We start from the raw sequence: 17371 nt of genomic DNA, 5'->3' as shown, positions 1-17371 counted from the left end.
AATGGCGCACTGTCAGAGGGTCAGCACTTTTTAAAAATATACATTTAGATTACCCAATTATATTTTCCAATTAAGGGGCAATTTAGTGTGGCCAATCCACCTACTCTGCACATTTTTGGGTTGTGGGGGCGAAACCCACGCAGACACGGGGAGAATGTGCAAACTCCACACGGACAGTGACCCAGAGCCGGGCTCGAACCTGAGACCTCAGCGCCGTGAGGCAGCTGTGCTAACCACTAGACCACCGTGCTGCCCTCAGAGGGTCAGTACTGAGGGAATGTCGCACTGTCAGAGGGTCACTGTTGAGGGAGCTCTTCACAGTCGAAACATCAGTGCTGGGGGTCATCGGACTGTCAGAGGGTCAGTAATGAAGGAGCGCCGCACTTTCGGGGACTGGGAGGGATAGAGTTCTCGCTGGTATCCTGGGGCTTTATTGTTAATCCCTCCTCCAATCACCGCTTCCCTAAATAAAGGGGCAGACATCTTGGATTGTTTTATCTTGTTTCTCTCTGTGGGAACTTGCTATGCGCAGCTATGAACGTCGCACTGGTGACAGTTGCCTCTTGCGACCAAGGTCAACAGCAAGGGCATCATGAAGTGGGCAAGGACGGTTCAAAAACAAAAGTAGAGAAACGTCGTTCCACAGAGTGGGGAGAATGTGGAACTCGCTCCCACAGGGAGTGGGGGGTCTGTGGGAATCGCTCCCACGGGGAGTCTGGAGAATGTGGAACTCGCTCCCACAAGGACCTGGGAGGATGTGGAACTCGCTCCCACGGGGAGTGGGGAGAATGCGGAACTCATTCCCACGGGAGTGGGTAGAATGTGGGTCTCGCGTTGCTGTGTTTAAGGGAGGAGCAGGGGGAAAGGTGGATAAAGATATGAGGGAGAAATGAATAGAAGGAGAATGAATAGGGGCTGAGATCAGGTAGGGGGTGGGAGGAGGCTGTTATGTAAAATTCCACATCCTGTGACTGCTGAAGCCAATCTGGCACGACTGTTTGAAAACCAGCCGTCCCTATCAGCAAAATAGCTTAATAGTAACTGAAACTGCGAAACGGTGCAGAACAATTCCCCAATGGAGCGCCACCTTACTCGATCATCCGACTGCCACAGTGTCTCTCCTACCTTCTTGTCCTGCAGGTCTGTGGACAACTCGTAGCTCTCAGAGAGGGACTTGGGGCGTTTGCTGGCATCTTCCTCCTCCTGCTTGCGCAGTGCCAAGCTGGCGGGCTGGTGACGGGCCCTCTGCGCCCACTGGAGTTCGGCGCAGTGCGCACGGCTGACCGGGTGTTCGAAGGATGCCTGCTTCAAGTCGATGTGACACCTGTATGGGCCTTGGCTGCAGGGGCTGTCCACGATGGTTCCGCCCTCGCTGCTCTGCGTCTCGGCCTCCAGGCTGGACGATGGTGAGAATTGGAAGAGTAGACAAGGGTTAGAACACTTGCAGAGCATCAGAAGGAGCTGTATGTGGGTGCCCCCCACCTCCCCCTTCCCCATCACTCTCTCTACCCGACCGATTTTCCCGCCAACTTTCCCACCCTCTAATAATCGTCACTCACCTTATGCAGACTTCGCAGCACCGCTGGGGCCTACCCCTGATGGCACCAACATTCCCTGGAATGTTACGAGCAAGTAACAGGGAAGGAAAATAGTATAATAAAAGAAACCGGAACAGGACTAGACCAGACAGCCTGTCGATCGTTTTCCGCCATTCAATGCAAACATGGCTGACCTTGGGCTGCAACTCCATTCCCCCATCCGCTCCCAAGAACTGTTTTGCCTCAGAACACGAGAAATAGGGAATGACCATTCAGCCCGCTGAGCCTGCTTTGCCGTTCAATGCCATCACAACAGATCCTTTCCCCTTCAACTCCCCATATCCCTCCATTCCTCGAGGGGCCAAAAAACTGTCTAACCCCAACCTTAAATATATTCACAACCCTTTGAATGAAGAAATTTCTCCTCATCTCAGTCCTAAACGATTGCCCACCACCCCTTAGTCTGAGATTGTGCGCACCCCACCCCATGTTTTAGATTCCCCGCCTATGCAGACAATCGCCATCCTGTAAAACCACATTCAGAATCTCATTCAGCTCCCCTCTCGAGCCTGTGTTGACTCTCTGTCGAACAATCCAGTTGGTCCCACTCTCCCCCCCTCTCTCTCTCCGCAGGACCAGCACGTTTAATCCCCTCGAGTGCCCGTCCAGTTTCCAGTTTGAAATTGTCCAGTGTCTCTATTTCCTTCCCAAACTCGTGGGCAGCGAGTTCCAGGTCATTACCACTCCCTTTGTGAGAAAGGTTATTCCACACATCCGGCCCGGCCCCCCCTGCAAAACAATAACCTTTAATCTGTGTCTTCCCAGCCCCTTTACCCTTGTACCATCAGTCAATGGGAGCAGACTTTCTTTGTCGAGCTAATCCAAACCCTGTCCTAATCTTGTCCACCCTCCATCGAACCTCCACTCAATCGTGACCTCAAGCGAACTCTGTCACTAAGAACTCCTCCCCTACTGCTTCCCGAGAACCATTCTAGTAATTCTCCCTCCGTGCCCCTTCTATCGAGGACGCTCACATCCATCCTACAGAGTGGCAACTCTCGTTGGGGCCTAACCGGAACTGTACGAAGATTCAGCCTTAACTCCCCATTGCTGCTTTTGTACTCAACACCTCTGATTATAAAGCTCGCAGGGTGGCCTTGAACTTCAATTGACTCGAGCCTTCAAAGATAGCGTCACACGGGAACATGGGCACAATATCCTTAAAGCATTGTGAAAGCATGCTGGGAATGTCAAGTATATGAACTATGTCGGAAATCGTTCGGTCGCCCCGGGAGAGGATCAGGGGTTGAAGGCAACAAGGCGGTCAATATCGCAGACTCCACATTTACATGACCGCTGTGACAGGAGGCACTTCACCTGTGTGGGAGCGGGGGAGAGGGCGTCCCAAAACAAAGTATGAAATTGAGGGGATATTAGGAGCAGTTGACCAAAAGCTCGGTCGAGGGGCAGCACGGTGGGCGCAGTGGGTTAGCCCCGCTGTCTCACGGCACCGAGGTCCCAGGTTCGATCCCGGCTCTGGGTCACTGTCCTTGTGGAGTTTGCACATACTGCCTGTGTTTGCGTGGGTTTCGCCCCCACAACCCAAAGATGTGCAGGGTAGGTGAAGATTGGGCACACTAAATTTCCCCTTAATTGGAAAAAATGAATTGGGTACTCTAAATTTATTAAAAAGCTTGGTTGAGGAGCGAGGTTTAGAGAGAGAGAGAGAGAGCCCCCCCCCCCCCCCCCCCCCCCCACACACACACACACACACACACACACATACACACACACAAACACACCGGCAGCTGAAGGCCAATGCTGGGGCGATGGGAATCGGGGGGAGTGCCGCGAGGCGAGATTGGGAGGCTTTAGAGATCTTGGAGAGTTGTGGGAGTTAACAGAGATAGGGAGGGTTGTTGGGCTTGGAGGAGGTTACAGAGATAGGGAGGGTTCTAGGGACTGGAGGAAGTTACAGAGATTGGGAGGGTTGTAGGGGCTGGAGGGGGTGACAGAGATAGGGTTGTAGGGACTGGAGGAGGTTACAGAGATAGGGAGGGTTGTAGGGACTGGAGCAGGTTACAGAAATGGAGAGGATTGTAGGGGTTGGATGAAGTTACAGAGATAGGGAGGGTTGTAGGGGCTGGAGCAGGCTACAGAGATGGAGAGGGTGGTAGGGACTGGATGAAGTTACAGAGATAGGGTTGTAGGGGCTGGAGGAGGTTACAGAGATAGGGAGGGTTGTAGGGACTGGAGCAGGTTACAGAGAGGGAGAGTGTTGTAGGGGCTGGATGAAGTTACAGAGATAGGGAGGGTTGTAGGGGCTGGAGGAGGCTACAGAGATGAAGAGGGTTGTAGGGACTAGATGAAGTTACAGAGATAGAGTTGTAGGGGCTGGAGGAGGTTCCAGAGATAGGGAGGGTTGTAGGGACTGGAGCAAGTTACAGAGATGGAGAGGGTTGTAGGGGCTGGATGAAGTTACAGAGATAGGGTTGTAGGGGCTGGGGGAGGTTACAGAGATAGGGAGGGTTGTAGGGGCTGGATGAAGTTACAGAGATAGGGTTGTAGGGCTGGAGGAGGTTACAGAGATCGGGAGGAGGTGAGGTGGGATTTGAAAACAAGGATAAAATGGAGGCAATGCCGGACTAGGGTCAGCGAGCACAGGGGGTGATGGGTGAACAGAGACTCGCTGCGAATTGGGACACGGGGTGGGGGAGCAGCAGACATTGGGATGAGCTGAAGTTTCCAGAGGGTCCTTACGGAGATGACAATGGGCGGAGTGATGGAGCGGATATGAGATAGGAAACACATCTCGGGGATCGAACGTGAAACTGAGTTTGCGAACGAATTGGCTTCATTTCAGAGTGTTACCAGGGAGAGGGATGGAGTTGGTCGCTATGAAAACGGAGTTTGGAGCGGGAACCGAGAACAATGGCTTCAGTCTGCGCAATATTTACTTGGAGGGAAATTACTTTGATAAGTTTACCGATCTGCCCACAGCTTCTTCTCTTTCTCTCTCTCTCTGATATCAAATACCCAGAGCTCAACAGCCCTATCTCTCTCCACCTATGCACAGTGGCAGCAGTGTTTCCATCTGATGCACTGCAGCAACTCACCAAGGCTCCGATAACAGTGCCGCCAAAACCCGCCACCTCTTCCACTAGAAGGACAAGGGGGAACATCCACCACCTGCAAGTTTCCTCTGTGAGCCCCCCAGACATACACACACAACATCCCGACCTGGAAATATATTGCCCGTTCCCTCACTGTTGCTGGGTCAGAATCCTGGAACTCCCTAACAGCGCTGTGTGGTGTACTTACACCACACAGGGACTGCAGTGATTCAAGAAGGCATGACGGCAATTAGGAATGGGCAATAAATGCTGGGCCTAGCCAGTGAAGCCAGGGAGTGGGAGTTCCCGCAAAGCCATTGCGAACTGACTAACTCCCACGTCAAGAGACACAGAGACAAATAGCATGGGTCCCCTCTGTACACGGTGAAAGAATTTCTGCTCTGCACCCCACCCCCAGAAGTCTCAAGCCTAGGAACCATAGAATCATCAACTCACGATCAAAATCTAGCTGGCAGGGACGTACTTACCCGTGGCAACTCGTAGAATAATGCAAGGTCCAAGAAGGGCACTCGGCCCATTAAATCCATGCTGGCCATTCTAAAGTGCTATCCATTTGCCCCGTGACCCTGTCCATTCTCCCTTTTTAGATAAAGATCCCGATTCCGCCTTTGAAAAGCTTTGATTGATCCTGCCTCCTCCACTCTCTCAGGCAGCGCCATCCAGATCCTAACCACGCGTTGCGTGAAAATGTTTCTCCTTTTGTCCCCATCGCTCCTTCCTCCGAATGCCTTCAATCTCTGCACCCACCCCCCGACTGGTTCCTGATCCTCTCATCAATGGGAACAGTTTCGCTCTTTGTACTCTGTCCCAGAACCTTCCACGTCTCCATATAGAACATAGAACAGTACAGCACAGAACAGGCCCTTCGGCCCTCGATGTTGTGCCGAGCAATGATCACCCTACTCAAACCCATGCATCCACCCTATACCCGTAACCCAACAACTCCCCCCCTTAACCTTACTATTAGGACACGACGGGCAATTTAGCATGGCCAATCCACCTAACCCGTTTGTGAAAACTTCAATCCAATTTCCCTTCGACCTTCTCTTCTGAAGAGAACAGCCCTGGCTTCTCCAATCTGTCCACGGAGTTGAAGTCCCCTCATCCTTGGACCCGTCCTCGTCAATCTTTCCCGCTCTATCTCTCTCGCTCTCTGTCTGTCTCACTCTCTATCACCCTCTACTTATCTCTATCTCTATTGCTTGCTCTGACATTCTGTCTCTAACTCCGTCATCCTCTCGATTTATCTCAGTCCCTATCTCTCTCTCTATCGCTTCCTCTTTCTGACTCTCCCTCCGTCACTCTCTGTACATCTCTCTTTGTCTATCACCCTCTCTATCTCACTCTCTCCCCCATTCCTCCTCCCTGTCGAGCCCCCAATCTCTCTCTCTCTCTCCCTGTCTTTCTCTCTCTTTCCCTCTATTCCTTAAGTCTCGCTCAAATTATCTCTCTCTCTGTCTCTCTCGCTGTAGCTTCCTCTATCCTTTTCTCTCCTCTGTATCCTTCTCTCACTTTTCTCTCTCCCTCTACCCATCTGTTTCTCCCTCGATCTCTCCCTCTATGTCTCTCTGGCTCTCCTTCTCTGTTTTCTCCCCCTATCTGTCCCTCTATCTCTCATTGGCTCACTATCCCACTCTCCCCTAAAGGCTAGAATCACAAAGCATTCCACAATCACTAACAAATCACACACAGTAATGACCCAGCCCCCACCCCCATCACACACTCTTTCACCTACGTAGAGAACGTGGCCCTGCTGGCTGCTTTCAGCTTCCGTGTTTCCTGCTGTATTCCAGTTTGACAGCCCTCTCCAGCGCGGAGCTAATAGACGGCATACTCAGGCGAGCCATGACTGGGGGTAATGTCAGCCCGGTCAGTGGCTGCAAGGTATTGACAGAGAGTGAGAGAGCTCAGTGCCTCGGTCAAGGTCTAACTTCCAAACAAGATGAAAAACAAACGTCCGGTCAGGAACCTCCCAGAAAGTCCATCAAACAGCCCAGCCGGGGACACGCAGAGTCTGAGAACCAATCCCTGCCCAGCAGCTACAGGCCTGTCCGCCCGCCCCCTGGCCTGAGGCCCAGACAACGAAATCAACACAGCTCACAACTCCACATACACTCCATATACACACACTGCACTCCACATACCCAGGGCACTCCATATACCCTCGACAGAGACACATCGCACTCCAGATACACACACTGCACTCCACATATGCTCCATGTACACACTGCACTTCACATACACTATGGGCGGTATTCTTCCTCCCCCCCCCCCCCCCCACGCCGGGTGGGAGAATCGCCGGGGCGCCGCGTGAATCGCGCCACGCCGCCCCGACCCCTGCACACGATTCTCTAACCCCCCGAAACCAGCGCCGCGAGAATCGTGCCGGGCCGCTCGGAGAATCGCTGCAAACGGCAAGCGCGATTCTCCGGCCGGATGGGCCGAGCGGCCGCTCCGGCACGACAGGGTCCCGCCGGTGCTGTCCACCCCTGGTCACTGCCGGTGGGAACTCTGCGGGAATGCTCGGGGGGCGGCCTGTTGGGGGGGGGTGCTCCAAAAGGGTTTGGCCCGTGATCGGGGCCCACCAATCGGCAGGCCGGCCTCTCCCGGGCCTACATTCCACCGCGGCCGGCCCCTGAACACCCACACCATATTGCGTCGGGGCCGGCGCGCGTAAAAAGTTCCCACACATGCGCTAGATAGCACGGCCCAACTGCGCATGCGCAGGATTGAGCTGCCCCCACTGCGCATGCGCGGGTTGGTGCAGCGCCCATTTGGCGCCGCGTAAGGAGGCTGGAATGGCGTGAACCACTCCAACGCCGTGCTGGCACTCTGTGGGGGCCAGAATAGGTCATGCCCGGGCCCTGTTCACGCCGTCGTGAAACTTGGTCCGCGGAGCGGAGAATTGCCCCCTATATACAAACACTGCACTCCATATACGCTCTAGAGACACACAACGCACTCCTGATGCACACACTGCACTCCAGATACACACACTGCACTCCACATACACTCCATATACACACAGCGCACTCCACATACGCTCTAGAGAGGTACATCACAGTCCAGATACTCCACATGTACTCCATGTACACACACTTCACTCCACATACACTCTGGAGACACACATCGCACTCCAGATGCACACACCGCACTCCACATATACACTTCATACACACACACTGCACTCCACATACACTCCATATATACACACTGCAGTCCACATACACTTCATATACACGCACTACACTCCACACACTGCACTTCACATGGGGGACACGGTGGTTAGCACAGTTACTTCACAGCTCCAGGGTCCCAGGTTCGATTCCCGGCTTGGGTCACTGTCTGTGCGGAGTTTACACTTTCTCCCCGTATCTGCGTAGGTTTCCTCCGGGTGCTCTGGTTTCCTCCCACAGTCCAAAGATGTGCAGGTTAGGTGGATTGGCCATGCTAAAACGCCCTTAGTGTCCAAAAGGTTTAGGTGGGGATACTGGGTTACAGGGATAGGGTGGAGGTGTGGGCTTAGGTAGGGTGCTCTTTACAAGGGCCGGTGCAGACTCAATGGGCCGAATGGTCTCCTGCACTGTAAATTCTATGATGGCACAGTATTTAATAAATTATGTTGACATGGGATGTTTCTCTTAAGGGCTGGTTTAGCTCACAAGGCTAATCGCTGGCTTTGAAAGCAGACCAAGCACGCCAGCAGCACGGTTCGATTCCCGTACCAGCCTCCCCGGACAGGCGCCAGAATGTGGCGACTAGGGGCTTTTCACAGTAACTTCATTGAAGCCTACTCGTGACAATAAGCGATTTTCATTTCATTTTCAGGTAAAACACTATACAAATTTGCGGCAAGGTAGCACTGTTGCTCCACAGCGCCAGGGATTCAGGTTCGTTTCCTGGCTTTGGTCACTGTCTGTGCGGAATCTGAAAGTTCTCCCCGTGTCATAGAACATAGAACATAGAACGATACAGCGCAGTACAGGCCCTTCGGCCCTCAATGTTGCACCGACATGGAAAAAAATCTAAAGGCCACCTAACCTACACTATGCCCTTATCATCCATATGCTTATCTGTGTGGGTTTCCTCTGGGTTTTCTGGTTTCCTCCCACAAGTCCTGAAAGACATGCTTGTTAGATGAATTGGACATTCTGAATTTTCCCTCAACGTACCGAACAGGCACCGGAATGTGGCGACTCGGGGATTTTCACAGTAACTTCATTGCAATGTAATGTAAGCCTATTTGTGACACTAATAAAGGTTATTATTATTACATTCACTCCATATACATCATATACACTGCACTCCACATTCACTCCATATACAGACATCACACTCCATAAATACATGCTGCACTCCATATACACACACCGCACTCCATATAAACACACCGCACTCCACATACACTCCCATACATACACACACACCCCACTCCATATTCACACATTGCACGCCATATACACACACAACACTCCACATACACTCCATGTACATACACTGCACTGCACAATCACACACCACACACCAAATACTCACACCACACTCCAAATACACACCACATACACACACTGTACTCCACATACACTCCATATACATACACAACACTCTATATGCACACACACTGCCAGGGTAGGTGGATTGGCCACGCTAAATTGCCCCTTAATTGGAAAAAAAATAATTGGGTACTCTAAATTTAAAAAAATATATATATATACACACCGCACTCAATATAACTCCATGCATACACACCACACTCCATGTACACACACCACACTCTAGATGCACACACTGCACTCCATATACACTCCATATACACAGACCGCACTTCATATACATACACCGCACTCCATATACACACACTGTACTCCACATACACTCCATATACACACACCGCATTCCATATACACTCCAAATACTTGCTCTGCGCTCCACATATATACCCATATACACATACACCACACTGCACATCCACTCTATGTACACACACCACACTCATGTACAACATATACACACCCGCACTCCATGAATACTGCCTCCTGTCTATATACACTCCCCCAACAATATACACTCTCTCCATTCCATATCCACTGCCTCTCACTCCCCCGTTGAACCCTATTCTCTATGTCTCCTCTCTATCCCTTACTCACACTCTCTCTTTCTATCCCTCCTTCTGCACTGTAAATTGTACGTCTATCTCTGATTCCACCTCTCCCTCTATCCCTGACTCCTACGCTCCCTCCATTTAAAAAAATATATTTTTATTGATCATATTTTCATCATTTTCACCATACAAGAGAAACAAAAACAACCCCAACAATATAAAAAAGTAAACAAGCCCCCAAACCCTAAAATTCCCCACCCCGATACATGTTGTGTTGCCCTATTATGTATTTTCGTTTTGATTTATTTTATTTTCATGTACTTAATGATTTGTTGAGCTCGCAGAAAATACTTTTCACTGTACCTCAGTACACAATAAACAAATCCAATCCAATCAACAGTCATTGGTAACTAACTCCCAAAGGTACATAATAAACAAACCACGAGAATTGTAGAACCCCTCCTTTGCCGCCGCCCCCCCAGCTCAAACTTCTCCAGGGTCAAAAACGCCAGGAAGGTCCCCCCCCCCCCCATCCCCACACACACTGAGGCACAGGGTGGAATGACTGACCTCCACTCCAACAGGATCCGCCTACGAGCGATCAGCGAGGTGAAGACTAAACCATCCGCCTCCGTTCCCACCTGCAACTCAGGACGGTCCGACATCCCAAATATGGCTTCCACGGACCGGGCTCCTCATCCATGTGCAAGACCCCCGAGATTGTGCGAAATACTGTCCTCCAAAATCTTTCCAGCTTTGGGCAGGACCGAAACATATGAATGTGGTTTGCGGGCCCCTCCCACATCGCTCACAGAAACCCTCCACCAACCTGAACAGCCGACTCATCCTTGATTTTGTGAGGTGCACCCTATGTACGACTTTCAGCTATATCAGCCCCAGACTCGCACATGAGGTCAAGGCATTCATCTTCCGCAGCACCTCACATCACAATCCCTCTTCCATCGCCCCATCCCCGCCCTTCCTCATATTTTGCCTTAATTCCCTACATAGATAACGGGGGCGATTCTCCGAGCCCCGCGCCGGGCCGGAGAATGGCCGTAACCGCACCACGATGCCCCGACGCTGGCGCGCGATTCTTCGAGGTACAGAGAATTGGCGCGATTTGTGCCGGCGTGGCACCAGCCGCAGGCCGCTGGAATCGGTGGGGCTGCCGATTCTCCGGCCCGGATGGGCCGAGCGGCCCCTGGTCGCTGCTGGTGGGAACTCTGCATGAATGGTCGGGGAGGGGGGGGGGGGGGGGGGGGGAGGGGACTCTGTCCCCGGGGGGGCCTCCGATGGGGTCTGGCCCGCGATCGGGGCCCACTGATTGGCAGGCCGGCCTCTCTCCGCCGGGCCTACTTTCCTCCGTGGCCGGCCCCTGAACACCGACGCCATGTTGTGTTGGGGCCGGCGCGCTAAAGAATTGCGCATGCGCGGGTTGGCGTGGCACCCATTTGGCGCCGGGAAGGGTGGCTGGAGCGGCATGAACCACTCGAGCGCTGTGTTGGCCCCCTGTGGGGCCAGAATCGGTCGTCCCCATGCGCGTTTCACGACAGCGTGAACACTTGGGCTCCGTTTAGGAAAATCGCCCCCAACCTGTAATAGAACATACAGTGCAGAAGGAGGCCATTCGGCCCATCAAGTCTGCACCGACCCACTCTAGCCCTCTCTTCCACCTTATCCCCGTAACCCAATAACCCCTCCTAACCTTTTATGGTCACTAAGGGCAGTTTAGCATGGCCAATCCACCTAACCTGCACGTCTTTGGACTGTGGGAGGAAACTGGAGCACCCGGAGGAAACCCACGCAGACACAGGGAGAATGTGCAGACTCCCCACAGACAGTGACCCAGCGGGGAATCGCACCTGGGACCCTGGCGCCGTGAAGTCACAGTGCTAGCCACTTGTGCTATTGTGCTGCCCTGTTGTCCTCCTCCAATAGCCTCCCATTTTTACCATTCAAGTATTTTTCTAATTCCCCTTTTGAGGGTTAATCTACACCCGCCGCCCACTTGGGCAACGCCTTCTAGATCACAACAACGCGCTAGCTAAAAAAAACCTCTCATCTACCCCTGCCCCCGGTTCTTTATAGAGCTTCTTCAATGGTTAATCCAGAACAGTGCCACACAAGTGCCAGGCAGTGACCATCTCCAACAAGAGAGGATCTAACCATCATCCCTTGACATTCAATGGCATTACCATTGCCAAATCCCCACAATCAACATCCTGGGGGTTACCATTGACCAGAAACTGAACTGGACCCATCATATAATACTGTGGCTACTGGAGCAGGTCAGAGGCTGGGAATCTTGCAGAGAGTAACTCACCTCCTGACTCCCTCCAAAGCCTGTCCACCATCTACAAGTCACAAGTCAGGAGTGTGATGGAATCATTGATCATATATCGTAGACTTTACAGTGCAGAAGGAGGCCATTCGGCCCATCGAGTCTGCACTGCTCTTGGAAAGTGCACCCTACTTAAGCCCAAGTCTTTACCGTATCCCTGTAACTCAATAACCCCACCTAACCTTTTTGGACACTAAGGGCAATTTATCATGGCCATTCCACCTAACCTGCACGTCTTTGGACTGTGGGAGGAAACTGGAGCACCCGGAGGAAACCCACACAGACACGGGGAGAACTGGCAGACTCCGCACAGACAGTGACCCAGCAGGGAACCGAATCTGGGACCCTGGCGCTGTGAAGCCACAGTGCTATCCACTTGTGCTACCGTGCTGGCCAAATTAATTTTATTAATAACTATAATTAAATATGTAGCAAATACAACAGGTTAACCTAACCTGCATATCTTTGAACTGTGGGAGGAAACTGGAGCACCCAGAGGAAATCTACGCAGACACGGGGAGAACGTGCAGACTCCGCACAGACAATGACCCAAGCCGGGAATCGATTTTGGGACCCTGGAGCTGTGAATCAACTGTGCTAATCACTGTGCTACCATGCTGCCCTCACGGAACACTCGCCTCACTTGCCTGGATGAGCGCGGCTCCAACAACATTCGAGAAGCTCGAGACCATCCAGGAGCCCCGCTCGATCGACAAGCTAACCACTACCTTCAACATCCACTCCCTCCACCCACCAATGCAGAGCAACAGCCGTGTCTACCGCCTACAAGATGCAGTGCAGCCACTCGCCAAGGCTCCTTCAACAGCACCGACCAAACCCGCCATCTCTACTCCGTAGAAGGACAACACCCACTGCCTGTAAGTCCCCCTCTCCGAGCCCCACCACACATGCACCATCTCAACTTGGAAATATATCGGCTGTCATCACTGTCAGTGGGTCAGAACCCTGAAACTCCCTCCCTAACAGCACTGTACCTAGACCACACGGGTACTTCAAGATGGCGACTAACCCACCACCTTTTCATGGGCAATTAAGGATGGGCAACAAATGCTGGGGCCGGCCAGTGACTCTCCACATCCCGGGAATGAATACATTTTTAAAAATTCCATTTGAACATTGCATCTCAAACACAACACAGCTCGGGACCAGGTTTGGATCTGAGATTCATCTGGTATAAAATTCCTGAGCCTGCTTTGAACATCTGGTCCAGGGAGTCAGAAATGTTTAACTCCACCTGCGGATACATCTCGCTCGAACTTGTGGAACTGCCGGGCTTGTGAAGGAGGCCATGTGAACGCCACAGCATCTGAAACATTCCCAGCTGTGTGCCCTGAAGAGCTGGGGAAGGGCAAAGGGCCCTCGGGTTTAAAACTATCAGATTTCACATCCGGCCCTTCACATCCACAGCCCAACATGAATGTCAGCGGGGAGGAAAACAGAGAACTCTGTTTTAGATAGGGGAAAAGAGGGGGTGGTGCAGTGGTCAGCACTGCTGCCTCACGACGCCGAGGACCCGGGTTCGATCCCGGCCCTGGGTCATTGTCCATGTGGAGTTTGCACGTTCTCCCCGTGTCTGCGTGGATCTCACCCCCACAATGCAAAGATTTTTTTTTTAAAATTTAGAGTACCCAATTTATTTTTTCCAATTATGGGGCAATTTAGCGTGACCAATCCACCTACCCTGCACATCTGTTTGGGTTGTGGGGGCAAACTCCACACGGACAGTGACCCAGAGCCGGGATCAAACCTGGGACCTCGGTGCCGTGAGGCAGCAGTGCTACTCACTGTGCCACAGTGCTGCCCTCACCCACAAGCCAAAGATGTGCGGTGTAGGTGGATAGGCCACACTAAATTGCCCCTTAATTGGGAAAATATTCAAAAAAGACAGATGAAAACAGAGAGACAGAGAGGGACACAGGAAGAGACAGAGACAGGACAAAGAGAAACTGATAGAGACAGACAGCGAGATAGAGACACAGCGACAGAGCGAGAGATAGAGGCAAATAAAAACAGTGAGAGGCAGTGAGAGAAAAAAGATACATACATGAAAGACAGAGAGTGGGGAGAGAAAGAGAGATGGGGAGATAGAGGGAGGAGGAAAAACAGAGAGACAGAAAGGGGGGTAGAGAGCGATCTGGAGATAGAGGGAGTGAGATGCTGGGAGAGAGAAAAAGAGAGACAAAGATGGACAGAGAGGAACAAACAGAGACAGAGCGGGAGAGAGAGGGAAAGAGAGAGAGAGATGGCTAGACAGAAGCAGATTAGTGACTGAAACAGAGACAAGGCGGTGGGACGGGGATGGTGAGGGAAACCCATGAGATTGGGGTGCTTCGGAATCCCAGCCCGCAGGGGGAAGGGGCTGGTGACAGGCTTCTGAACATCACAGTCTGAGGCCTCTCTCTCTCTCTCTCAAGGGGTTCCCCTCGCAGGCAGTTGGCTTACCATCTTGAGACTCTGTTGTGCAGCGCTGACCGGGTCCTCTCTGACGCACAGTGCAGGCACCACATGCTTGTGTATGTGTGTGTGTGTCTGTGGCTCTACTCTCCCTGTCTCTCTCCCTCCCTGATCTCTCAATCCATTTCCGACAGCTGTATGCAGCTTGAGAAGCGAGCTCCTCCCATTGCCAATTCAGGCAGTCTGCCTCTATCCCGACCCCGTTATCAACCCCAACACACCCACCCACCACTCCCCCATCCCTGGATTTGACCCTGCACCTCCTGAATATAAGGTGCTCAGGGCTCCTGTTGACAGGACCTCTACTCCACCCACCTCCCCTGTTAATAGAGAGGGCAGAGGTCAGGCCTGGATTGACCTGTAGGCCTCATGTAGTTGTCCTTTACAAGGCCAGTGCTGCCTTTCCGCAGAAGGAGGAACTGAGAGCAACAGAGGTTGCCATGGGAGACAGGTCCGACAGTAAACCCCCTATTTCTGACTGGATGCTACAAACCGGCAGCCTAAATCATGCACCCCCCTCCACCCCCCCCACCCCATTCACCACCAATTGCCAAGGATCCTTAACTCCTTGGCATCAGAAAAGATTACGTTTAAAAAAGAACAAGAAAGAGAATCAGGCTGTTCCTGTGTAACAGGCACCAGAGGAGGGCTGAATGGGCCTCCTCCAGTTCCTGTCCAACAGGCTCAACAGAGAGGGTGGGGGCTGAATGGACCTACTCCTGTTCTTATGTCACTGGCTCAAAGGGGGCTGAACGGACCTCCTCATGTTCCTGTGTAATAGGCACGTGAGGGAGGCTGAACGAACCTCCTCCTGTTCCTGTGTAATAGGCTTGAGGGCGAGAACCGGTCCATTTTTGACAAACAGCTGTAGACCTCGGAAAACCAGTTTGTCGATTTTGCCCTTGGCATCCGTGGAATGCAGTTAATACTTGGAGGCCTGACTCACTGCTGGAAAGCCGACTTCAGAATTCCTGGGAGAGCTGCTTCTGCATCTTTCCCCATTCTCTCAATTCCTCAAAAGCTGAATCACGCTCACTTCCCCACCTGGAAACCTCAATGAGATTATGCACAGGACTGACAGAGCCTTCAGACATGGGAGCAATGTTGTCCAGTTCCTTTTCCATCTCTCTCTCCCTCTCTCAAACTCTGCAAGCTAGTAAATAGCTACACAGAAATATGTGTACGTGCCAAGTGGCAACGTGACTAACACAGTGGAAAGCCTCATGGCGTAAGGGATGCCGAGCCTCCATCCGCAGGCTTGAAGGAGCCTCTTCCTGGTTCCTGTGTAACAGGCTCTAGAGGAGCTGAATGGCCTCCTCCTGTTCCTATGTAACACGCTCGAGGGGGGCTGAATGGTGTAGCCACCTGGGGTGGCCACGTCCCGATTCCAAAATGGACACTCGCAAAGAGTGCAGGGAAAAATGGACAGCACTAGAAAAACAAGCAGGTGCAAGGTTTCCTGTGGATTAGGATTTGCAGAACCCAGACAGAACTGAAACTACTAGCCATTAGCATAGTAATGAGCTATCTCCGGAGACAAAAAGAAACATTGAAACAATCGGGACCAGGACAGACTTCCCGGCGCCAGTGGAAGCTAAAACAAAGGCAGGCCAACGGTTACATTGGGCCCGCCCAACGATCAGGGAACAACCCCGTTATTGGAGAAAATAAATATGAACGATTGGGACTTGGTCCAATTAATTGGGACCAAGCCCGGGGTCCGCCCAGAAGGGCGCAAAACACCTGGGGGCTATAAAACAGAGTGCCCAAGGTCAATTCGCTCTCTTGGAAGATCTCTTACTCCTCTTCGTCACCTTCACCTTGGCATTTGGCTCTCAGCGACGAGAGGCCGCCAAGCACCAGCCAAGTAAGTCTAAGGTCAACGCACGCTACGAGATAGGCGCTCCTAGCTACTATTCTATACCAGTTCGAAGCCAGCAGTGTCAGAACCGGACAATGGCCATTGTTCCTCTGACTGAGTGGGCCACTCGAAGCTAAGTATAGGCTTTTAGTAGTAGTTGTAGTTTAGCGAGTAGAGTTTATGCATGAGTAATAATTGACTGTGTGTAAATAAATGTGCATTGATTTCAAACTTACTAACTGGTGTATCGAGTCATTGATCAGTATTCGGCTTTGAACCCTGTGGTGGTATCAGAAAGATACCTGGCGACTCTTGAGCAAAGGTAATTAAAACAGAGCAAATTAAGGGAAAGCATAACGAGCAACAATGGGCCTCCTCCTGATCCTGTTCTTGTTGACTTGAGTCCGCCGTCGCCTCACTTGCTCGTGGTGCCTCTCCATCAAGAGTATGTGTCTCCTGGGACATGGGGAGGTTGACTCGACACTCCTGGCTGAGTGGGATATCGTGCGACAGAGATTTGACCGTCACTCACTCTGTCATTACCTCAAGCCTCGCCTCATCACCCGAGGGGAGAGCTGGAGCAGGGGGTCGAGGGGGGAGGAGAAACGCAAGGAGAAATAGATTGCCGAAGGACCAAGGTTGGGAGAAACAACGGAGAGAAATAATATGGCAGTCAGGTAGAACTACAAAAGGGATTTTGAAAGGGAGGTCTGCTCAGAGGAAAAGTCATGCATGAAGAAAAATTGTGAAAACATGGCGTTGTTCACAGACAGTCTCGGTATTTAACACAAGGGATGATCAATCGAGAAGATATTTCCACAAGCGTTCAGGAGGTCAGGATTTGTACAGAGTGAACAAAAATCCTCCATCTTCTCCGAATACTGGCCAGATTACTCGCCCAGTACAGACCTTCTAGCA

At 51.9% G+C, this 17371-nt stretch overlaps 1 protein-coding gene across 1 annotated transcript in view; it reads right to left on the bottom strand.

Annotated features, from left to right (window-relative positions):
- LOC119955620 (IQ motif and SEC7 domain-containing protein 1-like) overlaps positions 1-14728 on the bottom strand; it is a 51403-nt gene extending 36675 nt beyond the window's left edge. The window contains exons 1-2 of the mRNA XM_038782020.1: positions 14581-14728; positions 1126-1396 (exon numbers count right to left, since the gene is read on the bottom strand). Of these exons, the coding sequence (XP_038637948.1) occupies positions 1126-1396; positions 14581-14645 (336 nt within the window). The 5' untranslated portion in view covers positions 14646-14728. The remainder of the gene's footprint in view (positions 1-1125; positions 1397-14580) is intronic.
- Between the last annotated feature and the right edge of the window lie 2643 nt (positions 14729-17371).

The sequence above is a fragment of the Scyliorhinus canicula genome, chromosome 21, assembly GCF_902713615.1.
Source record: "Scyliorhinus canicula chromosome 21, sScyCan1.1, whole genome shotgun sequence".
Taxonomy (NCBI): domain Eukaryota; kingdom Metazoa; phylum Chordata; class Chondrichthyes; order Carcharhiniformes; family Scyliorhinidae; genus Scyliorhinus; species Scyliorhinus canicula.
Note: the sequence above shows the minus strand (reverse complement) of the source record. Positions and strands in the feature narration are given on the sequence as shown.